At 42.4% G+C, this 25927-nt stretch overlaps 1 protein-coding gene across 1 annotated transcript in view; it reads left to right on the plus strand.

Moving 5' to 3' along the window:
- Nucleotides 1–25927, plus strand: part of L3MBTL2 (L3MBTL histone methyl-lysine binding protein 2) — a 1942600-nt gene that overhangs the window by 447941 nt on the left and 1468732 nt on the right. The window contains exon 5 of the mRNA XM_044087125.1: nucleotides 22383–22517. Within this exon, the coding sequence (XP_043943060.1) occupies nucleotides 22383–22517 (135 nt within the window). The remainder of the gene's footprint in view (nucleotides 1–22382; nucleotides 22518–25927) is intronic.

Here is a 25927-nt window from a genome sequence, read left to right on the forward strand (position 1 = left end):
GCTTCTCCTCCAGAGGATTTTTCTTTTTCAGAGACACTTCATTCTATGAGGGAACATTTTAAGTGGGAAGGTCAGGACTTCTCTGATTCTCGGAAAAGGCTTAGGGTATTTTTGCTTTTACCCCAACATAGGCCCTTGGCTATACCCCCTATTCTGGATGTTGTGGAAGATGTGTTTTCAGAGGCTTCACTTAATCCTGATTCTCTGCCTCCTGCGCCTGTTAAACCGGATAGGTATTACAGGGTGCCTGAGGCTCATAAATATCTTTGAGAGTCCTAGGGCGGACCCAGAAACTATTAGTCAGGGACCTAAGGGTGTCAAGGCCTCTGTTGTAAAAAATCCGGTTCCTCTAGATAAAGAGGCCAGAGCTTTGGATAGATGGGGAAAGGAGGTCTATACATCTTCTACCTTAGCTATGAGGGCTTTGAATTGCCAGTTTCATATGTTGAAATATCAAAACTTTCTTCTTTCTCAATTGAAGTCTAAGGTGGATGCTCTGGCGGAAGGCATAGAGTGTAAAGAATTACAAGATTTGGTGCATGTTTCTGAACAGGTGGGTAAGCATTCATTACAATGTGGTTTTGATGCTGTGCAGGCCTCGTCTAGGGTGGCTGCCACTGGTTCAGTTCTTCGCAGGCACGCCTGGCTGAAGGATCAGAATTTATCTGACCATGTTAAGACAAGGATTTTGGATGCTCCTTTGCAGTCTGATGTGTTGTTTGGTTCACCTGTGGAGTAAGTCTTGAAGAAAATGGAAGGCAAGGCTAAGTCTATGCAGGCTGTTAAAGATTTTTTGCAAGTTCAGCCTCCGAAGTTTAGTAGGAATTGGCCTGCTAAGGGGTGGACGTATCCTTCTTATGATTCTCAGTCTAGGGGTAGATCTAGACATGGTAGGGGCAGAGCTCAGAGTTCTTTCAGACCTAGAACAGGAGTTCACCTGCACAATCTTGGGGTGAGGGCAGGGGCCAGTCCTTTCGTAAACAGGCCCAATGACCTACTTTTTCAGCTGCCAGATCCTTCTTGCCTGGCAGCACCTTTGGGAGGAAGGTTGGCACTCTTCAAAGAAAATTGGATTTTGATTACCCAAGACAAATGGGTATTGGATATCATACACCAAGGTTACAAGTTTTATTTCCATACCTTGCCTCCTTTCAAAGGCATGCCAGACGTTCCTCCTCAGCAAAGACTAGAGGCTCACAAACAAATTTCTCTACTACTTCAAATAGGGGCCATACAACCTGTCCCTCTGCCAGAAGTGGGCCTAGGATTTTATTCTCGCCTGTTTCTAGTACCAAAGAAAGGGAACACGTGGAGACCAATTTTGGATTTATCTATCCTCAACACATATCTGGACATTCCCAAGTTCAAAATGTTGACGTTACAACAGCTTTTACCTCTGCTGGGCAAAGATCACTGGATGGTGACTCTGGATCTCAAGGAGGCTTACCTTCATGTTCCTATCAGGCTCAGTTGCAGGAAGTATCTGCGTTTTCGGGCTGGGACTTTTCATTATCAATTCTCTGCATTGCCCTTTGGCTTATCTACTGCGCCCAGAGTGTTCACGAAGGTTCTGGCTCCAGTGGTAGCTTTCTTCAGGCTAAGAGGAATACAAATCTATCCTTATTTGGACGATTGCCTGATTCTGGCCCAAGGAAAGGACGAACTTCTTCATCATTTACAGTATGTGATGGCAGTGTTAAGATGCCTGGGATATTCTGTGAGCGATTTAAAGTCCAGTCTAGTACCCTCTCAGGACATGTGCTTTCTGGGTGTGAGACTGAATACAGCATCCCAGATGGCCTATTTGACCCCGGACAAACAAAAGAATCTTTCTCTTTACTTCCACCAATTGTCTCGTCAGTCCAGGCTGACTGCAAGGACAGTCCTTCAAGCCTTGGGGTTCATGGCATCTTGTATTCTGGTACTTCCCAATGCCAAACTGCATATGAGGAAGCTACAATGGTATCTCAAAAATGTATGGACGCAGCACTGCCAAGATTTGGACACTGTCATTCAGGTAATACCTTGCATTCAAAAGGAATTTTTGTGGTGGGCTCAGGAATGTCACCTAAACAAGGGACTCTCTGTGACCCGACCAGAGGCGAGTCAGATTTTAACGACCGATGCCTCAGACAAAGCTTGGGGAGCTCATCTAAATGGAAAATGGGTACAAGACACGTGGCCTGCCAGACTTCAACATTTACATATCAACTTGAAGGAGATATTAGCAGTCCAATTTGCATTGATAGCTTTCAAGGATTTACTTCTTCCAGGGCAGGTGTTGATTCAAACAGACAACACAACTGTCATGTGGTACATCAACAAGCAAGGGGGGACGCATTCATATCCTCTATGCAGACAAGCAATGATTTTGTGGGAGACTGCTCTCAGTTTACAGCTAAATCTTCAGGCAAGGTTTCTGCCAGGAGCACAGAACTCCTTAGCAGATGTGTTGAGCAGACAAATTATGGATCCCCACGAGTGGAAATTGGATCCTCATGTATTTCAGAAATTGACAGTGTTATGGGGAACTCCAGACATAGATCTGTTCGCTTCTCCACTAAATTACCAGCTGCCAAAGTTTTGCACAAAAAGGTTTCATCCCACAGCTTGGAAAGTGGATGCTCTCTCATTCAATTGGAGCAATCTTCACGTGTATGCCTTTCCACCTCTGCCTCTCCTCCCAAAGGTACTCCTGAAGGTCAGACAGGACAAGCCAAACATGATTTTAATAGCTCGGATTGGCCTCGACAGCACTGGTACCCATTACTGAGAAGTCTGGTACAGGAGCCTCCATGGCCTTTGCCTTCGATTCCTCACCTGCTATCTCAGGAGAACAGTCATTTACTCAATGTCAAACTTCACTCTCTACATCTAACAGCCTGGCATATTCTGTTTTAAACCCTGGAGGGTCTCAGCTTCCACAACAAGTTTTGAATGTTATTTTGGAGGCCAGAAGACCTAGTACAAGGAAAGTTTACGCAGATAAATGGAGGAGATTTTTATTTTGGAGTACAGCAAAGGACTTTGATGTTTCTAAACCTAATTTAAGTGTTGCTCTTCAATACCTTACTGAGTTATTGGACAAAGGTTTGTCCTTCTCTATAAAGGTTCATGCTGCAGCGATTTCTGCTCACTATGACTGTGACCCACCATTATTTTCTCATCCTTTGTTTAAGCAATTCCTTAGAGGGGCAAAGAATATAAGACCCCCACGTAGAGCTCCTACTCCTGCTTGGGATCTCAATTTTGTGTTGGAGAAACTCACTCTACAACCTTTTGAGCCTGCAGCAACTGCAGAGTTGAAATATTTATCATGGAAGACTGCTTTTTTGTTGGCCATTACCTCTGCGAGAAGGGTTTCTGAATTACAGGCCCTTATGGCGGTTGAGCCTTTCTTAATTTTCCACAAGGATAGGGTGTCTTTGCGTACTAACCCTTCTTTTATGCCTAAAGTGGTTTCTAGTGTGGCTTTAAACCAAACTATTCATTTGCCTACTTTTTATGCAAACCCCAAAATAAAGGGAGAGGATTTTGCACACTTTGGATATACACAGACAGTTGCGATATTATTTGAGCAGAACTAAAGGGTTCAGGCAGTCTCAGCAGTTGTTTGTTTCTTTTGCTTTGGGTTCTCAGGGCAAACCTGTTTCAAAACAAACTATTTCTAAGTGGATTGGTTTTGTATTGCTTTCTGTTATTCCCATCATGGTAAGGAGATTCCAGCTGGGATTAGGCCTCATTCCACTAGGGCTACTGCCACTTCTACAGCTTTTTAAGGGGTGGCTACTAAAGATATTTTGGAAGCAGCTACTTGGAGTTCAGTGCATACTTTCTCTAAGCATTACCACCTTCCACTTTACTCTAAATCTAGGGCTGGATTTGCCACTGCAATTTTACAGGGCATTTTGGCAGCCTCTAATGCTTTATAGTTTTGCCATCCTCCCTTACCTCTGCTTTGGGATTCTACCCATATGTAAGGACTGCAGCAATGTGAGATGAAGAACATAGTACAGTTTTGTACCCACCATAAATGTAGATGTTCGAAGATCCACATTGCTGCAGTCCAATTTACCCTCCCTCCTTCCCCTCTGTAGTGAGAGGTGGTGGTGTGGTTTGGGTTGTACATATTGTAAATATGGTTAGTGCAGGGGTGGTTGGTTATTTTTTGCTGTTTTTTGGCTTTGGCCTTTCTTGTTAGGGCCTTCTGACTTCTGGGGCAAGAAAAGACTGAGGATATGACGTCGGTCATGCGCTTTTGTACCCTGACGTCCTGATGTCAGTTTTAAGCGCCTTGACCGACGTCAGCCTAATACTTTGGTATTCGGGCCGACCGAGGACAGCGGACTACCCATATGTAAGGACTGCAGCAATGTGGATCTTCGAGCATCTACATTTATGGTAGGTACAAAACTGTACTTTATCGGCCCCGACTGGAACCGAAGGGTTTTCGGCTCCAATGGTTCCGACTAAGAAGAGATCTTGGTCTCCTTCCCTGGAGTCGATTCGCTCGGCTCCGGGATCTCTGCATTTGGAGCGGAGCCATCGGAGCCGATCTTCTAAGTCTTCCAGGCTCTCTGACCACGACTTGGAGAGAGTGGTAAGCCGACTGCTGAAATCACAGGCACTGGCCCAAATGCTCCATAGCCCATCTCAGCAGACGACCGCTATCACTCATCCCCCTGAATTTCCTCCTTCGACTCTCTTCCAGAGTTCGGAGCCGGAGCTTCTCGAAACCTTGACTGTTGGTGCGCCGGAGCCGATGCCACCCCTTTCGACTCCTTCGTCTTACTCAGATTTCTTCCATGGAGGGATCCGGTCGTCATGACTCCTGCGTCGGCTCCAAGGGGGCGAGTGGCATCGGACCCTTGTCCGGCCCCGTTCTCCCTCTGGGAGCTACGGCGTTGGTGACTTCGGCACAGACATCTGCCTCGGAGCCTTCTCTTTTGGCGGGGCCGGGAGTTCCTGTTTCTTCAGAGCGGGAGCTCTCTGGCCTCCCTGGAAGGGGAGCCTTTGAGGTGATGAGTGTTTTAGCCCCTCAGCTGAGTAAACAGTCGGTTCCATTAGCTCCTCCCTCCTCGGTGCCTGCTGATATCTCTTCCCACTCTCTTGCTCCCGGACCCAGAGATCCATCGCCCCAGGTTTCCCCACTGGGAAGAACTTCCTCTTCCGAGGTTTCTCCTGATCCCGCATAAGAGGACGTGCAAGAGGAAGCACACAGACTCCCCCGAGTCTACGACATCAGATACCGACTTAGATGAGTCAGAGGGTTCCCCACGGTCCCCCTCTGCGAATGTCTCCTTTTCAGACATCCTGGAACTCCTTAAGCAGAGGGGGAACTGGCCTTCCATTAACCCCTCCGAGGATGAGTCTGTATACCTGGAGGTTTTTGGATCTCGACCCTCCACCTCCTGGGTGTCTCTGCCTTTCGACCCGCTCATGCAAGTGGTGGCTCAAGGCGTGGGCGACCCCGGATTCTGTGGAACCAGTCCCCAGGAGGCCTTCTAAATTCATCACGGCCCCCGCAGACAAACAGTTTCTTACCAAGGGTGTCCCTGTTGATGCCATGGTGGTGGCGGCTGCCACCAAGAAGGAACTTGCCGATCCTTCTGTACCTGTCCATCCTCCTAACAAGGACTCTAGGACCATGGATAGATGGTGGCGGATGTTCTCTTGAGCGACCTTTGCTATGCGCTCGCTGAACTATCTCTGTCACTTTACCCGGCTTCAGAGAAACATTCTCAAGGAACTAGGTGAAGTAGTTCAGGATCCGTCAGCTGCTGGGGCTCAAGAAAAGATTGCCTCACAGCTCGGAATCCTAAATTCTATAACTCCTCCATGTGGCTCATTTCTTATGCAGCCGATGGGGCGAGTAGAGCCGCAGGCACAGGAGTGGCACTTAGGCGTCAGTCTTGGATGCGGCTTTGTAATTTTGCGGATCCCTTTAAGGTGTCCTTCACTAATACTCCCTTCGATGGTTCGGCTTTGTTCGGGCCTCAGGTGAAGGACACATTGACCAGGTGTGAGCAAGACGGCAAGACACTTTCTGCTGTAGGAGTCCATTTCTCCACCCCTTCAAGACCCTATCCCAAAGGTCAGAAGGGGGGGAAATGTGGTTTTGTAAATCTCAGGGAGTCACGCCGGATGCACGTGGTCAGTTTACCCCCAGAGGCAGAGGGCGTAATAACAATAGACGCCGCCCTAGGGGCAGAGGGGGTCCGCAGAATCAGGGTAGCAGAGAGCCTCTCTCTGATAAACCCTTCCAGCATCCCTGAGGTGTTGCCCGACTGTCCACCCTTGGAGGCAGTTGGGAGAAGATTGTCACTGTACCCAACAGCCTGGCATTCCCTTTCTCAAGACAAATGGGTACAGTCTATCATATCCGAGGGTTACAATATCCCTTTCGAGAGATATCCCGTTCCTCATCAATCCCTTCCAGACGTTTCACCCGGTCTAAGGGAATTGGCAAAGCTGGAGGTATCAAAGCTCCTAGCAAAAAGAGCCATCCAATTAGTGCCAGCAGACCAAGTAGGATCCGGAATCTACTCAAGATTCTTTCTGGTCCCCAAAAAGACGGGAGATTGGAGACCAATTTTAGACCTCAGCAAACTAAACAAGTTTGTCAAGAAGGCAAGGTTCCGGATGGTCAGACTTCAGTCCATTCTACCCTTTTTGGGCAAAGACAACTGGATGTGCTCAATAGACCTTCAGGATGCGTACTATCACATAAAAATTCACAGGCGCTCCAGAAGGTTTCTCCGCTTTCGGCTGGGGACCAGTCATTTTCAATTCAGAGCCCTGCCCTTTGGCCTCACTACAGCCCCCAGAGTGTTTACCAAATGCATGGCAGTGGTCACGGCTCACCTGAGACGTCAAGGATTCCAGGTGTTTCCGTATCTAGATGACTGGCTCCTCTCTGCCACCACCAGGCATCAACTTATCAAGCCCAGGGACTACACTCTTCACATCTGCAATCAGTTAGGGATCTCTATAAACTCCGAAAAATCTTCATTGTCTCCTTGCCAATCTATTACCTTTATAGGCACAGAATTAGACACTGTTGGGATGTCAGCAAGACTCACAAACCAAAGAATTCTGGACATCCAAAAGTATGTTCGGATCATACTACTCAGCAGAAAGATCAGGGCCAGATTTGTCCTGAAGGTACTAGGTCTTATGGCTGCGGCCATCGTACTCCTTCCTTTAGCTCGCTTCCACATGCATCTCCTGCAATGGATGTTGTTCACCCAGTGGTCATTCCAGCAGCTTCCCATGCGCCACGAGATCTTCGTGACTCAATTTTGCAAGAGTCACCTAACCTGGTGGATGTCTTCTCCACAACTCCATCAGGGCAGACTGTTTGTTCCCCCAGTTCCGGTTGCCACAGTCACTTTGGATGCCTCTCTGATCGGGTGGGGGGGGGGCATTATCAGGGCAGGATGGTCCACGGGACTTGGCAACCCATAGAATACCATCTGCACATAAATGTCCTAGAGATGAGCGGTGCTTTTAACGTTGCAAGGCCTCAGCGACTTTCTTCCTTTAGGGACTATTGCAGTTCAGACGGACAACATGTCCATAGTCTGGTATATCAACAAACAGGGCGGGACCAAGTCCTATCCACTGTGTCGAGAAGCTCTCAGACTTTGGCAATGGGCGATCTCCTCTCATCGGTTTCTGATAGCAACGCATATCCCCGGGAAATCCAACCTATTAGCGGACAGATGAGCAGAGCTATTCTCATGCCACACGAGTGGTCTCTCAAACAATCAGTAGTGGACGAGATTTTTCAGAAGTGGGGCGTCCCTTGCTGCGACCTTTTTGCTACACCCAAAACAGCAAATGCCCAGACTTCTTCTCCCTCTTTCCACTTCCAGGCCATCCCCCCAGAGACGCTCTAACCCAGGATTGGCCCCGGGGACTTCTTTATGCCTTTCCTCCATTTCCGCTGATACCTCAAGTGATTCAGAAAGCTACCGTCTTGAGAGCCAAATTGATTCTCATTGCCCCTTACTGGCCTCGACAAATTTGGTTTCCGTCCCTTCATCGTCATCTCTTGGTTCAGCCTTGGCATCTGGATCCAATTCCAGATCTTCTGACCCACCAGTCAGGTCATCTGCACCAGGCCATTCATTCTCTCAACCTCACTGCTTGGTTGCTCCACTTCCTTCTTTAGCCAGGCTTCCTATGATTTCTAATCCCATGTGAGATATCATAGTAGCTTCTCTAAAGTCCTCTACCAGAAGGATTTATGCTAGTAAATGGCGGCGTTTTTCCTTCTGGGCAAAGTCTAGGGACATAGATTCCCTTTACAGCTCCAGTACAGTCAGTCTTGGACTTCCTAGCTGAGATTTTTCAGTCAGGTTCTTCTTCCTCGACAGTTAAGGTTCAGCTGGCAGCGATCTCAAATTTTCATGTTGGCTTAGCGGATCTAAACATAATGTCTCACAAGCTTTGCAAAGCCTTTCTTAGAGGGATCTCTCTGCTGAAACCTCCAGTCAAAGATCCTCCTCCGGAATGGGACCTGAATTTAATGCTGGCATCCTTGATTCTGCCCCCCTTTGAACCGGCTGCTACATGCTCATTAAAGTTTCTTTCCTGGAAGACAATTTTTCTGGTTGCTGTTACTTCAGCCAGGAGGGTGTCTGAACTTCACGCTCTCTGTGTCCGTCCCCCATACTTGGTTTTCCACAAAGACAGAGTGTCTTTAAGAACTAATCCATCTTTTTTGCCCAAGATTGCTTCCCAGACCAATATTAACCAATCTATTGAATTGCCAGTTTTTTTCCCTAATTATTCTGACAGAGCAGAACAGAAACTTCATTGTTTGGATGTCCATCGCCAACTCAGATATTACTTAGAACTAAACAATTCAGAAAATCTGATCAATTGTTTCTTTCTTATGCAGAAAACAGAAAAGGTCTTCCGGTCTCCAAGGTGACCTTATCCAGATGGCTGTCTTCTATCATTTCTCATGTTTATCTCCTTAGGGGCAAGCAACTGTCCTCGAAACCAAACGCACATTCTACCAGGCGCCTAGCCACTTCCACAGCTTTTCTGGATAGACTACCTATTGACACCATTTGTGCGGCAGCCACTTGGTCCACTCCTCACACTTTTGTCTCTCATTACAAATTGGACTTGACCTCCAGGGACAGGGCTAGGTTTGGTTCCACAGTTCTCAAGACTCTGTTCCATTGAGCCACCCAGGATAGAGGTGCTAGGGACGCGGTCCCATCCAGCAAGAATGAAGGCGAGTTTGACAACTTAACATTAAGAAGTTATGTACCTACCATAACGTTCCATGTTAGTTGTCTTCTCTCGCCTTCTTTCTTGCGTCCCTCCTTCCCCCTAGCCTGGACAGATCTTGAAATTGTACTCTTCTCTGGGTACTGTTCATCCTTTCTATGGACTTCCAGTTGGAAGTATCACTAGTATTTAGTGGTTATTTGCTGTTTTTCTTTCCACATTTAGTCCTCCTTCTTCCTTTCTGGGGTTTTTTCATAGCTACCAAACGAGATCTGGGGTAGTCACGCCTTGCATCATGGGATATAGGGTTGCCTCGAGCTGGTAAAATTAGCTCTCGAGCTTAGCAAGTGCCGAGTCGGAGCCGAGGATCGGCTCCGAACCCATCCAGCAAGAAAGAAGGCGAGAGAAGACAACTAACACGGAACGCTATGGTAGGTACATAACTTCTTATTTTAGTATGGAGTTTTTAACAAAGGGGTTGTAGGTACTTTATGTACATCTATGGATTATGCATTTTTTAGAAAGCACCATTTTTTTTAAATGTATTGGTTATTTAATGGATATTTCAGTGGTGATTAATTTAAATATATAATTGTTTTACTAACTAATTATTAGTTACAATTAGGTTAGAGGATATATAATGTTGGGTGTGTTTTAGGTCTGCATTTGTTCTCCATCTGAGGAAGTCTTTTGAAACGAAAACGCAGGTTCTTGTGAACAGCGTTAATGTGTTTGGTGATCCAGGTCATTTGTGGAATAAACTGTTGCGTGCTACTAAGGTGTCGAGTTTATTTTCCAGTTGCTCTACTTTGACTTGTGGTGTTTTATCTGGTCATTGATTTCCATTTTTTACTTGATTCGTTTTGGGATGGAAACAGAGGAGGCTACGACATCAGTACAGGGTACTCAGGAGAGAGGCGGTTATTTGGAAAAGATTGATAGATTGACTAACCAATTGTCGCAGCTAATCGAGTTGTTGACTCCCATTAGCCAGCCCCTGCTGACGTCATCATCCAGTGTACCGGCGAACCAGGAAATGTTTGGTAAAAAGGAAAACGGCGCGAAGAGTACCTACGGCAGTGGTTTCTAGTAAAAATACTAGATCTAATTCAGATTTGGAGGTTGGAGCTTTTTTTCATGATACACCATCTATTTTTAGGACTAATCAGAACGACGTTGGTGGGAGTGTTCCGGTTAGCAAAGACGTGGGAATTGCTACCAATGGACAGAAACAGTATGGACAGAGGTACAAAACAGACTTTAAAAGCATTGCACAATTAAAATACTGTTTTAATGAGAAAAAAGCACCCTTATTTTCCGAGGGTGACAGCAATTTAACTTATGATTATAATGTGAAAATGTTGGATGAAATGTTATTTAAATATAAGAATATAGAAATGGAGAATGCATACCTTAAGGAATGTTTGAGACTAAAAATTGTACCAAAAGGTTTGTGTGTGTAAATATCCCAACAAAGTGAAGGAGGGGAGCGAGTTTCACCAGGAACTATTAGCAATTTTTGATAATTGTTGGTTTGAAATATTGAAAGCTATAATAAGAGAAAATAATAGGGAAATTGAATGTTTATATAGTAGAATTGAAGGAATTAATCACAAAATAACAGAGGATTTGTTATTTTCAATTGAGGAAAGTCAAAGAAAATGTTACGACACATTAAATAGAATTGAAAATAGTGTTAGAAAAGCTTATGGAAGGAAAAGCAGAAAACTAGAGAGGGACATTAAGGAGTACAAGGATAAGATTTGTTATCCAAAGCCTAGAGAATTTATTTACAGGAATAATTGCGTATGAGAATGATTGGAGACAGAATGAGCCCTTGAGAAGTGGGATGCATGAAGTAGGGGAAGGGATAGGTAACATTAATGATTTTTCTGAGTATCCCCCTTTAAGAATATCAGAAAGAATAAAAAACAATTACCAAAAAAGTTACAAATATGGGGGGTACGGGGGAGGGAGGGGCAGCAACAACGGACTCCAACAGTGGAACGGTTAGATCCAGGTAGGCTTGTACCAGCTACCACTGAAGATTTTATAGTGTTGGAAGGCTGCTTAAGTAGGTATAAAGGTTAATACTATATATAATTACAGTAATAAGGAGTTAAATGAAGTTTAGTTTTCCCTTTTATCAAAAGGGCTTAAATTTGTACCTAACAGAAAGGTGGACCTTCGTAAAGTTTTAATAGACTTAGTTATTTTTAAGAGAGAAAAATTTTGAGCTTTTATTTCAAGGACGGAATACTAATGTTCAGAAAACTGAAGTGTTAAGTAGGAGGAGTACATATAACCCACCCTTGCACCCTCAATTAAAAAATGTTGAAGTCCTAATGGAGAAGAAATTAAGGTCTGAACTTTTTAAGAATAGAATTATTTGTAGTCTCACCAAGGAAGAGAACAATCAGAACCTCAGAGCCACAAGCCGCTTCCGACTCCCACGTGGAGCCGACTGGGCCTCTGGATACTTAAGGTATTGGACACTCGGAAATCATTCCCTCAGATGGGGTCCGGAGCCGCTGAGCAGGCATCGGCTTCTGAGGGTGTCTTCAGGCATACACAGCTATATGTTAAACCATCTTCAGCTTCAAAGGCAAAGACTAAAGCAGCTCTAAAGACAAACAAGTATAGCATTCTCCTACTCGGACTTCCATGTGGGGAAACACTGCATACCATGAGGGAGCATTTCCACTGGGAGAGCCAAGATTACTCCGAATCTAAGAAAAGGCTCAGAGATTTTCTGCTATTACCTCAGCACAGACCCCTTGCTATTCCACCTGTTCTAGACATTGTGGATGATGTATTTTCTGAGTCCGGCCTGTCCCCTGACTCTTTACCTCCTGCACCTGCTAAGCCTGACAGATACTACAGGGTCCCAGATTCTCATAAATTCCCATATAAAAACCCTGCTGCTGACCCAGAAACTATATCTCAGGGTCCCAAAGGGGTCAAAGCTTCCACTGCAAAAAACCCTGTCCCCTCTGATCGGGATTCTAGGGCACTGGACAGATGGGGGGAAAAGTTTACACTTCTGCTACCTTGGCTGTAAGGACTTTAAATTGTCAGTTTCATATGCTTAAATATCAGCAATATCTAATGTCACTGCTTAAACAGAAAATGATGACAAATTCTGAATGTTCAGAGAACAAGGAAATGCAGGATTTATTGCATGCAACTGAACAAATGGGAAAGAATACTTTGCAATGTGGTTATGATTCACTGGAGGCCTCTTGCAGGGCCGCTGTTACAGGTTGTGTTATTAGAAGGCGTGCTTGGTTAAAGGAACAGAATCTACCTGATCATGTTAAAGCAAAATTATTAGATGCTCCATTACAGCATGATACTTTGGTGCTAAAGCAGAAGAGGTGTTGAAGAAAATGGAGGATAAAGCGAAATCCATGCAGACAGTTAAGGATTTTTTACAGGTACAGCTACCCAGATTTAGCAGGAACTGGCCTTCCAAAAATTGGTCCTTTCCAATGTCAGGCCACAGAGGCAGATACAGACATCTCAGAGGCAGATCTCAGTCCCAAGGCTCATACAGGCCTAAACAATGGGGTGTTCCTACCTCCAAAAGCGGAGAAGACAAATCACAACCTTACAGGAAACAGTCCCAATGACTTTCCTCTGCCAGATCCCAGCACTTTTTCTTTTGGCATCCCCCTTAGGGGGAAAACTAGCACTTTTTTCACCAAATTGGCAAATGATTATCCAAGACAAATGGGTCTTGAACATAGTGTCCCAGGGCTACAGGTTCCATTTTCACACCCTACCAAGGGCAAAATGTATGCCAGACCTGCCACACAATCAATGGGCAGAGGCACAAAAGCAAATTACAGCCCTCATGGACATGAGGGCCATCCAACAAGTACCACAACAAGAGCAGGGGCAAGGTTTTTACTCAAGACTTTTCTTGGTGCCCAGAAAGGACAAAACCTGGAGACCAGTACTGGACCTGTCTATACTAAACACGTTTTTGGAGGTTCCAAAATTCAAGATGTTGACTCTACAGCAGCTACTGCCCATGCTGGGCAAGAAGGCTTGGCTCATAACTTTGGACTTAAGAGGCATACCTGCATGTCCCAATCAGACAATCTTGCAGAAGATACCTCAGATTCATAGCTGGCTCAATGCACTACCAATTCTCTGCACTGCCCTTTGGCTTATCTACTGCGCCCAGGGTCTTCACAAAATGCCTGGCACCAGTAATTGCGTTTTGCAGACATAGAGGAATTCAAATATATCCCTACTTGGACGACTGCCTTATTCAAGCAGAGAACAAAGACATTCTTCTAAAGCATCTGGCGTTTGTAAAAAGATTACTAATTTGCCTAGGGTACACAGTAAACGAAAAGAAATCAAAACTAGTACCCTCTCAAGAGATAATATTCCTGGGTGCAAGCTTAAATACAGCTGCTCAGATGGCTTATCTCATGCTAGACAAAGGCAACCGACTTCTTACTTCAAAAAGTTGGCAACAAAGACCCAGTTATCTGCAAGCAAAATCCTGCAGGTCTTGGGCTTCATGGCATCCTGCATTCTACTAATTCCATATGCCAGACTGCATATGAGGAAACTACAATGGTATCTAAAAAGTGTTTGGACTCAGTATTGCCACAGCCTGGAGACAGTAATTACCCTTATTCCCTGCCTGCAACAGGAGTTTCGATGGTGAGCACAGGCCTGTCACCACAACAAGGGTCTGCCATTCACTTTACCCACAGCCAGACAGACACTGACAACGGATGCATCAGATTATGCCCGGGAGGCCCATATGGCAGGAAAATGTATTCAGGGCACATGGCCTGCAAGCCAGATGCATCTTCATATCAATCAAAGAGATGCTAGCTGTTCAGAATGCCCTTACAGCTTTCAAGGATCTACTTCATCCAGGACAGCTACTGATAAAGACAGACAGTACTATGGTCATGTGGTACATAAACAAGCAGGGAGGCACACATTCCTACCCCCTCTGCAGACAAGCAATGACCTTGTGGGACACAGCATTAACTTATCAAGTTCACCTGCAAGCACAATTCCTGCCAGGAAAAACAAATATTCTGGCAGACGAACTAAGCAGAAACCTCATGAATCCCCACGAGTGGAAACTGGATCCGCAAGTCTTCGACATGATAACAAGGAAATGGGGATGCCTGGACATGGATCTATTTGCCTCCCCTCACAACTGCCAATTACAGAGATTTTGCACAAGGAGTTATCACAAACAAGCATGGAGAGTGGACGCCCCATCCTTCAGCTGGAAAAACCTAACAGTATATGCCTTTCCTCCACTGCCTCTCCTTCCCAAGGTACTCCTAAAGGTCAGACAAGAGAAGCCAAAAATGATACTGATTGCACCAGACTGGCCACACCAGCACTGGTACCCAATCCTAAAGAGCTTGTCTCAAGATCCAGCATGGATATTGCCTCAAACTTCCCACTTGCTGACCCAACAAAACAATCAGATCCTGCACAGTCAACTCAGGACCTTAAATCTGGCAGCATGGCGGATAATCTAGCCATTCAGAACACTCCTCTTTCAAATGCTGTGATGGATGTTATGTTGGAGGACAGGAGGCCCAGTACCAGAAAATCTTATGCAGAAAAATGGAAGAGACACGTATGTACCAAATATTCCTCAGATTTTACAATACCTAACTGAGGTCTTTCCTTTTCATCAATTAAGATTCATGCCTCTGCCATTTCAGCCCATTACAATACGGAACCACCTATCTTTTCTCATCCTTTAATAAGGCAGTACCTCAGAGGGGCCAAAAACATCAGGCCTCCAAGGAGAGCACCAATTCCGGTATGGGACCTCAATTATGTCTTGGAAAAACTCACACTGCCTCCCTATGAGCCAGCCTCAACAGCTGATATAAAATTCTTATCCTGGAAAACAGCTCTGCTCCTAGCAATAACCTCTGCAAGTTACAAGCACTCATGGCTGTGGAACCTTTTATCATTTTTCATTCAGACAGGGTTTCTCTGAGGACAAACCAAACATTTATGCCTAAGGTGGTGTCCAGTGTGGCCCTCAACCAAACCATTCACTTGCCTACCTTTTATCCAAACCCACAGAACAAGATTGAGAAAATTATGCATTCTTTGGACATACACATGCAGCTACACTTCTACTTGGACAGAACTAAAGCTTTCAGAAAGACTGAGCAACTTTGTGTCATATGCTGCAGGATCACAAGGAAAGGCTATCTCAAAACAGACCATTTCTAAATGGATAGGTCATTGCATCCATTTCTGCTAGTCTCAGCATGGCAAATCAGTGCCTGAGGGCATTAGGCCTCATTCTACCAGAGCAGCAGCCACTTCAGCAGCCTTCCTCAGAGGAGTACCAACCAAAGACATCTTAGAGGTTGCAACTTGGAGTTCAGTGCACACTTTTAAAAAGCACTACCACTTACCTCTTTACTCTAAATCCAGAGCAGGCTTTGCCACTGCAGTGCTGCAGGGCCTCATAGCCTCTCCTAATCCTATTTAGCTCAGCCACCCATCCTCAGCTTTGGGATTCAACCCAAGAGTAATGACTGCAGCAGTGAAACACAATGAACATAGTACAGTTGTGTGTACCTACCATAAATGTAGATGTTCGAGTGTATTCACTGTTGCAGTCCAGGTTACCCTCCCTCTGTCCCCCTTTCTTTTGCTGGGGTTTATCTGTACTTCTCTATTCTATACAGCCTATGTGGTGTATTTGCTTATAGATGAAGGAAATGTTTCTTTACTGCATGTATGTTTATTTGCATAATATATTTAGCCTACCCTTTTGGGGGCACCTGACATCTGGGGCAAGAAAAACTGAAGAAAATGGCGTCTGCTGCATCTTTTATAGCCCTGGCGCACTGATGTCAGGGAAGAGGCGATAGCAACTGACGCTGGACCAGGACTTTGGAATTCAGGCCGACTGCGAGTAGCCTGTTTGTCAGCAGGATAACCCAAGAGTAATGACTGCAACAGTGAATACACTCGAATATCTACATTTATGGTAGGTACACAACTGTACTTTTTGCATTAGCATGAATTTTCTGATGGGTATGAAGTATGAAACTCAACTGTCATTTTCTGACTTCAACCTCAATGATCTGCCAGTGATTTGCCAGAAAACAATTTTATGAGAAAATGACTAAAAATATGAGGCAAAAATCTATACATTTGAGAGGTATGCTGGACAGAGCCAAATAGGGACAGTTTTTAAATATTGCTCTTGTAAACTTAGTTAATAAGGTTGCCATTAGATTTGCTTACCTCTCAACCATAGTAGTTCAGTGTTATGCTGTTAAGCAGAATGTGCACTTTTTTTTTTTTTTGGTAATTGTCTTTATTGTACTTTTGAGCTTTTCTCCCCAGTCTCCTAGTCCAGTCGGGCAGCCTTGTTAAACAAATGTCAAATAAATAAATGAAATATGCACTTTGTGCACCGTGGAGAGGGGGGGGGGCTTAGGAAAACCTGGATTCAGCAAGAGAGCCGAGAATCGAAAAAGTTTGAGAACCACTGCTATAACCTGTACAATTCAATTGAAAAACAAATCTGTTAGGGGGAAAAAGATAAAAAAAAATAAAAAACGTACAATAAGCTGGTTGCATAAGTGTGCACACCCTTAAACTAATACTTTGTTAAAGCACCTTTTGATTTAATTACAGCGTTTAGTCATCTTGGGTAGGAGTCTATCAGCATGGAACATCTTGACTTGGCAATATTTGCCCACTCTTCCTTGCAAAAGCTTTCCAAATATGTCAGATTGAGAGGGCATCTATTTTGTGCACAGCCCTCTTCAGGTCACCCCACAGATTTGGATTTAGGTCTAGGCTCTGGCTGGGCCATTCCAAGACTTCAATTTTCTTCTGGTGAAGCCATTCTTTTGTTGATTTGGATGTATGCTTGCGGTCATTGTCGTGTTGAAAGGTAAAATTCCTCTTATCTTCAAATTTCTAGCAGACGCCTGAAGGTTTTGGGCCAAAAGTGACTGGTATGTGGAACTGCTCATAATTCCTTCCACATTGACTAAAGCCCCAGTTCCACCTGAAGAAAAGCAGCCCCAAAAAATGATACTGCCACCATCATGCTTCACCATGGGGATGGTATTCTTTTGGTGATACGAAGTGTTGTTTTTGCGCCAAACGTACCTTTTGGAAATGTGGCTAAAATGTTCAACCTTGGTCTCATCAGATCATAACACACTTTCCCACATGCTTTTGGGGGACTTGATTTATTGTTTTGCAAATTTTAGCCGGTCTGGATGTAATTTGTGCATGAAAAGGCTTCCATCTTGCAATCCTTACCCCATAGGCCAGACATGTGAAGAATATGGGAGATTGTTGTCACATGTAGAGCACAACCAATACTTGTCAGAAATTCCTGCAGCTCTTTCATTGTTTTTGTAGGTCTCTTGGCAGCCTCGCTAACAAGTTTTCGTCTTGTCTTTTCATCAATTTTGGAGGGATGTCCAATTCTTTGCAACATCACTGTTGTCCCATATTTTCTCCACTTTTTGATGACTGTCTTCAGTGTGTTCCATGGTATATCCAATGTTGTGGAAATTTTTTGTACCCTTCTCCTGACTGATACTTTTCAACAGAGATCCCTTTGATGTTTTGTAAGCTCTCTGCGAACCATGGCTTTTGCTGTAGCAGGCAACTGAGTAAATGTCAAGAAAATCCTACTAGGTCAGCTGAACTTTATTTGGGGTTAATCAGTCTCTCTAACTGATGGCAGGTGTGTACCCAAGAAGACTGAATGCGGTAATTAGAGCAAAAGGTGCTTCAACAAAGTATTAGTTTAAGGGTGTGCACACTTATGCAACCAGCTTATTGTACGTTTTTTATTTTTTCCCCTAACAGATTTGTTTTTCAATTGAATTGTACAGGTTATAGGTCATATTAAAGTTGGGCAAAGTTTTGAAATGATTTATTGTGGTCTCATTTTTTTATATCACAAAAACCTGTCATTTTAACAGGGGTGTGTACACTTTTTATATCCATTGTAAGTAGCTTTTTAAGTGCCTGTTCAAATCCGGTAACTTTAAACCGCCTTGTTTTATGGGGAGAATCAACTTATCTTACCTTACTCTTGTTCAGTGGCTGTTGGATGAATGCCTGTAACTCTCTATTAATTGCAATCTGCAACTTCTCTTCTGGTTGATAAAATTATGCCTGACCTCTATATACAACTAAATGGAATAAAATAATTTCAACTGTTTGTATATTACTATCTCTAGCCTTAATCATGAGCTTCAAATTTCTCAGTTTTGTTGTAAGTTCTGTTTACTCTTCTCTCATATCCCCTTCGCTGCCATAATGGAATAATTTTTAATCCGTGCATCTAATTACTTCATTTCATCATGCCTCCATGCTTAGAAGTATTAGAGGGGATGCATCCAGCTGGTAGCATCAGCTATAGTGAATGACAGAAGAATGCCAAAGAAACTGAAAAGTAAGGGGTACAAAATATGGTTCAGAAACCGGAGCAGTGAAGGCAGAGCAGTTGCGGAAACTAGAAGTGATACAAATGAATGCGTAAGATGGGTGGTAGGATTCACACTGTGGGACAAATGAAAAAGTGAGTATGTCAGAGCAGAAGACCAAGTAGCTCAATTTGCGGAGGAGGTCATGCAAAAACAGATCGTAGAGTTCGGGCACCCCTATAAGTTTGCTTCCATCCTCCCCTTGTTTAAGTTTCCTAGGTGGGGCTTGAATTCTATAAGTCACAGACTGCATCCTTGGAGGAATTGTAACCGCCCCTGATGTAGATATTAATCTGCCCTGCTTGAGGGCCAAGAAGGAACCAAAGATTGTGTGATCGAATATCACCTCTATGTCATGCTCATGAAGATATCTGAGGTAACCAAAGATGGTGTGGGTGAATGCCACCTGTATGCCATGCTCTTGAAGCTATCTGAGGTAAAGTAACATCATCTTGACCATGGGGAAAGGTGTTCAGTTATAAAAAGTCAGGGTGGACATTGGACTTGGACAGTGACAGAGATCCTTGTTAGGTAAGACTAAAACAATGACCACTCTTGGACATCTACAGTTATGAAATGTTGCTTACACAACTGTGCTTTCATAGTCTTTACTTATTCCCACAGTCAGGATCTGCTGAATCTAAAACTTCAGTGATTTCCTCACTATTTGTGCACATTTCATTTCTTTAAGTAACACACACCAATCAGTCTACCTTTTAAATTACTTTACACTGACGTTGTAAAACTAAATTGTATATTAAAGACAGCCTTTAAAATATCGGGAACAACATGACACGTCATTTTACCTGAAACATTGCAAGGCATAGAATTTACTAGTTTTATTGCTACATTTTTTTACTAGTTTCATCCTAGTTTATATAAATATATATAGAGAATTGGAGCCATGTGGTCAACATTTCCATTTCTGATTTGCTAGAGGAGGTTATTGTCTTATTTCTGAGTGTTTGTATTTTGTGTACTGTGCAGTTTGTGAATTTGTTTTTTTTTGAACATTTAAGCGACCAGAGTAAGTGGCCTGTGTTTCACATATTTACTGTTTTTATTGTATTTTACTTTTTTTTCTTTTAAACTGTGTATTTTTTTTTTAGATATTCTTTTGTGGGTGGATACATCTGTATTTTGTATTTGCACCGTGTTAAATTTTAGAATTTAGCATGCAGTGTAAGTGGCAAGTTTAGAAGATTTTTGCTAACAGTGATATACATTGGATGTTGTTTAATGCTTGAAGACATACCAACGGTGTATAGAAACCCTTGATGTCCTAGGAGTGTAGATAGATAAAAAAATGCCTGCACAATGCACAGTGGATCGGATACATGTTTTTATCATACCCATTTACAATTTATCTATGCCCTTCCAGTAGGATAAAATGAGTTTAACTGGTTCAGAAAAAGAGTTGCAAAAGGTAATGTTTTTAATTTAATGCTGTCGTTCAAACTTTATTCATGTTTTAAAGATGGTTTACAGCAAAATGTTTTGATGAGGCATGAGGTTTGAGAGAAGGCAGGAAATGAGCAATTTACATAATGTTGATTTGATTATATGGTACATAATGCATGTGATGTATAATGTGTGTAAGTGTGAACTTGCTAATATGGTTTGATTACTTTTTATGTAATTGTAAGTTTGCATGTGTCACAAATGATAATTCAGTAAAGGTGTTTAACAACAAAAAAGTTTTAAGGATGGTTGTTCATAATAAATTGGCTTTTGTTTGACAACGCTTGTGTTAATATTCTGTGTGTGTGTGTACCTGTTGAAATTGGAACATTGAAAATAATTCCAAGTAGCTGCCTACAGAACTTCTTTCCAGTTTTTCACTTTCTGTTGAATTAATACTGGTTAGTTTGATATTCATATGTACTAACCTGGTAAGCAAACTTTAAATGGAATAAATAAATCAAGTATTTATTCCATTTTACATTATGTACGTGAATTTTTATTGGAAATGCTTTTATTTGCAATTTTAAATTATTCAATTTTCTAATATTTTAACTGTGATGTAAAATTGTTTGATTACTATTATTTAATACTTCACTATTGCTACTGTAGCTTAACAGTCTGTTCCCCCTGTATTTTGAAATGCATTTATTTATTTTGCTTTATACTTGTGTGTAGTTTCTTAACTTGTTCATGCTTTTTTTTGCTTAATCTGCTGTATAAAGTGTTTCACAGTAAAACATGGGTAAGAAAGCTAAAATTGTATATGCACTCACGTGTATTATATATTATGAATCAAGTGTACCTAACAGTGGAAAGAAAAAAAATAACCCAATCAAGCATTTTGCAAGGGGCAGTTTTTGGGGAGCTTTGTCCCCATACCCCATGCATCTTAATGTGCACTAACTCCGAGAACAACAGTGGAGTAAAGGAAAAACTTGCCTGTTGATTTCTTACTGAAACACTGAACTTACATTTAGTCAACGCTAAGCTCATACTTGCTTCAATGCAATCTCCCACAGATACCCACAGTCTAATCTCCCCAACACGTGCACACACATGTAAACTTCATTGCAGCTATTTAACACTCAAGCACACATGGACATACTTACCATCAATGATGATTTCCAAGTTAAACATGTTTACTTTAACTCTACTCTAACACCATCTTAACTCCCTTTCTAAGTTAAAGCATTTTTTTATTATAAACTTCAGATTTCCCCTTCAAAAAAATCTACAGGCAAAAGGAATGTAATCCATATACGTTTGTGTATATGTAATATGTGTAATTATACTAGTATGTATGTAAAGATTTATTAAAAAAAATATGCACGCACATGACACTCTCGTTTATGCAGTCTGGTTTTCAATTTGTATTGCACAACATCGGTCACTGTTTTTTGCTTTCTGTTGTTAAATGCTGTTATTCAAGACATGTTCTTTTCTTAACATGTCATCCATTGCTTGTTCAAGCCTGGTGTGCAGAGCTGATTGGGGATCATGGTGATTGAGATTTTGGTGATTGAGATTTTGGTGAATAGCTACTGGACTGGCTAGTAAAGTATTTGACTGATTTTTGTGCATATAGCTTATAGTTTCAAAGGTGTGACTCAACAGTGCCTTGTTTTCAGTTTATACACATTTATTGTATTGCCAAAAGGCAACTTAAGTTGAGCAAGCATAATTGCTAGCATACTGTGAATTTTTTTGCTATTTTTTAAAACTTTATTTATTAATTTATCACATAATTAATTTGAAGCATAACTTCATGTATATTAATTACAGTAAAAAAGGAAATATCACAGTAGCACTTTGCATTACTGTGTATATGCATTATACATCAAATCTGCATCATAACCCTCTTCTGTACTCTTGTGCATTAGAACATAAAGATTTGCTGTACAGTTCATACTGACCTACTTATTTTAGTCATTTTTTTAGGATTGGTTCGTAATATGTTCCCAAATAGCATTAGTTTTGTGAAACGTACATCCTCCATCTTTTGATGATCCTATCTGTATTTCTTTTATTTTCTTTAGAGTATTCAGTACTTCATTTACAACAGGTTTAATTTTCGATTTTTTTTAATGAAACTTAACACCTTTTGATGTCTCCGTTCTAAACAGAAGATACCAACTATAATACCATATATGCTTTTTTTTTTTTTTTTTTTATAAATAGGATATCTTGCCTTACTAAGGTATGAAGGTTTTGAGAATGATGGTAGCCATGACTTCTGGTGCAACCTAGGGACAGTGGCTGTTCATCCTGTCGGATGGTGTGCTGTCAACAGTAAGATTTTAGTACCCCCACAAAGTAAGTACTGCACATTTTATCAATTGAAAATTGAATTTATTCTCATTAAAAATGTTTTTTTAAACATTTGATAAGAATTTCTGAACCCCATTTTTATCCTCTGAAATTTTCATAAATGTGTTTATTATATTGTGTATATTTATGAATTAGCCTTTTGGCCCAGGCTGCCTGATTGTTTCTTTTTATTTCCTTATTTTACTTGAATATAACAAGAGTACACTTTAAAGTGACAGCAGAGATACAAAAACAGACCATTTTAACCACAGACAGAAATTAATACAGCAAGATGTTTTTTAAACAAACATAGAATGCAATAACATGTCTTAACTTGGTTGAACAGTGATAATTGTTCAGAAAGCAGGAAACATTACCCACTTAGATTTGTAGTAAAATAAAGCTGTCTAATCACTTGGGGATCTTTTCTTATTTATATAAAATCAAAAACTTAAAGTAACTGTATGTTGCAATTGCCAAGATGCCAGTGATCTAGTTGCTTGAAAATCCACTTATACTTTGCCAAAAGCATAAATGACTAAAATTATTTTTTCCAATGTGAAATCCATGCAAAATGCATATCAAGTAACGTTAACGATGCATCATAGGAGTTACAAGGCAACTGAGATGTGAGACCATTTTTGCCTTGCCAGTACCTACCCTTAGGCCTTACCTTCCTTTTCAAGGAGGGTCAGGCTAATCATACCAGGGGTTAATTTATGAATATCCTTTTAAAGGCAAACTGTGTCACTCTGCTTAACATGGAGAGGAAGGTTGTTCCAGAAAAGGGTATTAGGTGCTGCATGAGAAATCTATTCCTTCACCGATCATAGGAGGTTACTAGACTACCGATCCAGAGGTCATTTCAAGCCTAGCCGTTTCATCTCAATGTAATACTATAGATACTTTTGTTAATACCCAGGATTGTATTTAGTAATGACTGCCAATGTCTAGGAGGGTTGTGGGAGCTATCTCCTTAAAAATTTATGGTGCCCTGTCCACTCATCCAGGTTCTTTTTGAGCAGTGTCATAGAGGTGTCCACTTGTCCAGGTTCCTTTTGAACATTGTCATAGAGGTGCTATACTTCACATGAATTACACTGTTCAAAAGGAACCTGGACTAGTGGATTGGGCACCGTAAATTCTTACCAGGAATAGTGCTCACAACCATCCTGGACATGGGCAGTCATTACTAAATACAATCCTGGGTATTGACTAGAGTATCCATAGTATTACATTGGGATGAAAACGGCTAGGCTTGAAATTGCCTCTGGGTCGATAGCCTATTAACCTCCTATGATACTATGACAAGGTAAAAGAATAGATTTGTCATGCAGCATTGTTTTGTAGTAGATTTACATATCTAGATGTTCTTCGTGTTTCACTGTTGTAATCATTACATTTGGGTAATCTGCTGGCAGGTTGCCAAGTCTTGGGTCTTGCATTGGCTGCTGTCTCCTCTTCCATGACGTCAAGTCGTCAGGGCTATAAAACATGCAGCCGATGCCATTTTATTCAGTCTTTCTTGCTGCGCGGTGCCCGAAGCAGAAGCAGTTCGCAAGTGCTGGTCGGCCGACTCCTGAAATTTTCGTATTCGAGTTTCAGAACCGAAGTCTTCAAACTAAAGTGAAGTACCTCGTTTGGGAACCTTTTTCTTGCTCCTTACTGATGTCAGTAAAAGTTAATAATTGCATTACTTGTGGGAAGCAAATACCTCATAAGGATTTTCATTTATACTGTATTCCTTGCCTAGGCCCAGGTCATAATGTGCCTTGCTGTCGGTTTTGTGCTAGATTTAACCAACGCACTATCAAGTGTTGGTATAGTTTTGCTTCTAAATATTTTGGATCAAGATGGTAATTATCCTGAAATGTCGTTGGTTAGTAATCCGACCACTGGAGTTCACAAAAAACGCAAAGAAAAAGACAGAGACAGACCATTGAGGTCCAAAACAGATTAAGCTTCTCCTAAGCTAGTCGCCGGTTCACCGGTACTCAGTGAGGTGCTTTTGCAGCCCCTGATACCCGCTACTTTTGAGTCGCAGGCCTCTACCGAGACCCATTTGGAGTCCGGAATGCCGCGAGATTCTCAGAGTATTGAACCCGTGGATCTCTCTCCCTTGGATTGGTCTGGAGCCGCTGAGCAGGCACCGGCTTCTGAGGGTGTTTTCAGGCCTCAACATTTTTGTATAAAACTGACGCCAGCCTCAAAAACAAGATCAAAAGCATCCATCATCTATGTCTAAAAAACTGATGCTTGAACCACGTGCTCAGGCCCCTGTGCCTAAAAAACAGATTATCAAAATGGCTTAGGGCTTAATTACCTTGAGCAGGGGTTCCCAAACCCCCCCGCTAAGAGGTGTAGGCAAGACACTTATGAATCTTGAGATCAGGTTTCCATTTCTTCTGATTCCTTTTCTGATCAGGAATTTTCCATTCCACCCTATGAGGATTCTGATGCAGAGGAATCCATCCCATCTGCATCTCCTCCTGAGGATTACTCTTTTGGAGAAACATTGCATACTTTAAGGGAACATTTTCACTGGGAGAGTCAGGACTTATCTGAAACAAAAAAGAGGCTTAGGGATTTCCTTCTTCCTCAGCATAGGCCTTTGGCTATACCTCCTATATTAGACATTGTTGATGTGTTTTCGGAATCAAGCATGGCTCCCGATTCCCTACCGCCGGCTCCTAGTAAGCCAGACAGATATTACAGGGTTCCTGACTCCCACAAATTTCTATTCAAAAATCCTGCTGCTGACCCTGAGACTATTTCACAGGGTCCCAAGGGTGTTAAGGCCTCTACAGCCAAAAATCTTACCCCCTCTGATAGATTCCCCAGGGTGCTGGATAGATGGGGAAAGAAGGTTTATACGTTTGCTACCTTTGCAATCAGAGCCTTAAACTGCCAGTTTCATATGCTTAAATATCAACAGCATGTTATGGGCCTACTGAAACAGAAAATAGAGTTACAGGAATTATTGCATTCAGCAGAACAGGTTGGAAAGCATACCTTGCAATGTGGTTTTGATTCCTTGGATGCCTCTTGCAGGGCTGCAGTTACTGGATCTGTGATTAGAAGGCATACCTGGCTCAAGGAGCAAAATCTGCCTGATCATGTTAAAGCTAAATTGTTGGATGCCCCCTTGCAGCATGACACTCTGGTAATAAGGCAGAAGTGGTTTTAAAGAAAGTGGAAGACAAAGCTAAATCTATGCAAACTGTAAAAGATTTCTTGCAAGTGCAGCCACCTAGGTTCAGTAGGCACTGGCCTACTAAAAATTGGTCCTTTCCTGTGTCCAACAGAGTCACTCAAGGCAAATCCAGGCGCTCAAAAGGCTCCAGATACCAATTACAGGGTTCTTACAGGTCAAAGCAATGGGGTGCCTCCACCTCCAAATCTGGAGGAAAAAATTG

Source organism: Protopterus annectens, chromosome 1.part1, assembly GCF_019279795.1.
Source record: "Protopterus annectens isolate FY-2018-M chromosome 1.part1, PAN1.0, whole genome shotgun sequence".
NCBI lineage: Eukaryota > Metazoa > Chordata > Ceratodontiformes > Protopteridae > Protopterus > Protopterus annectens.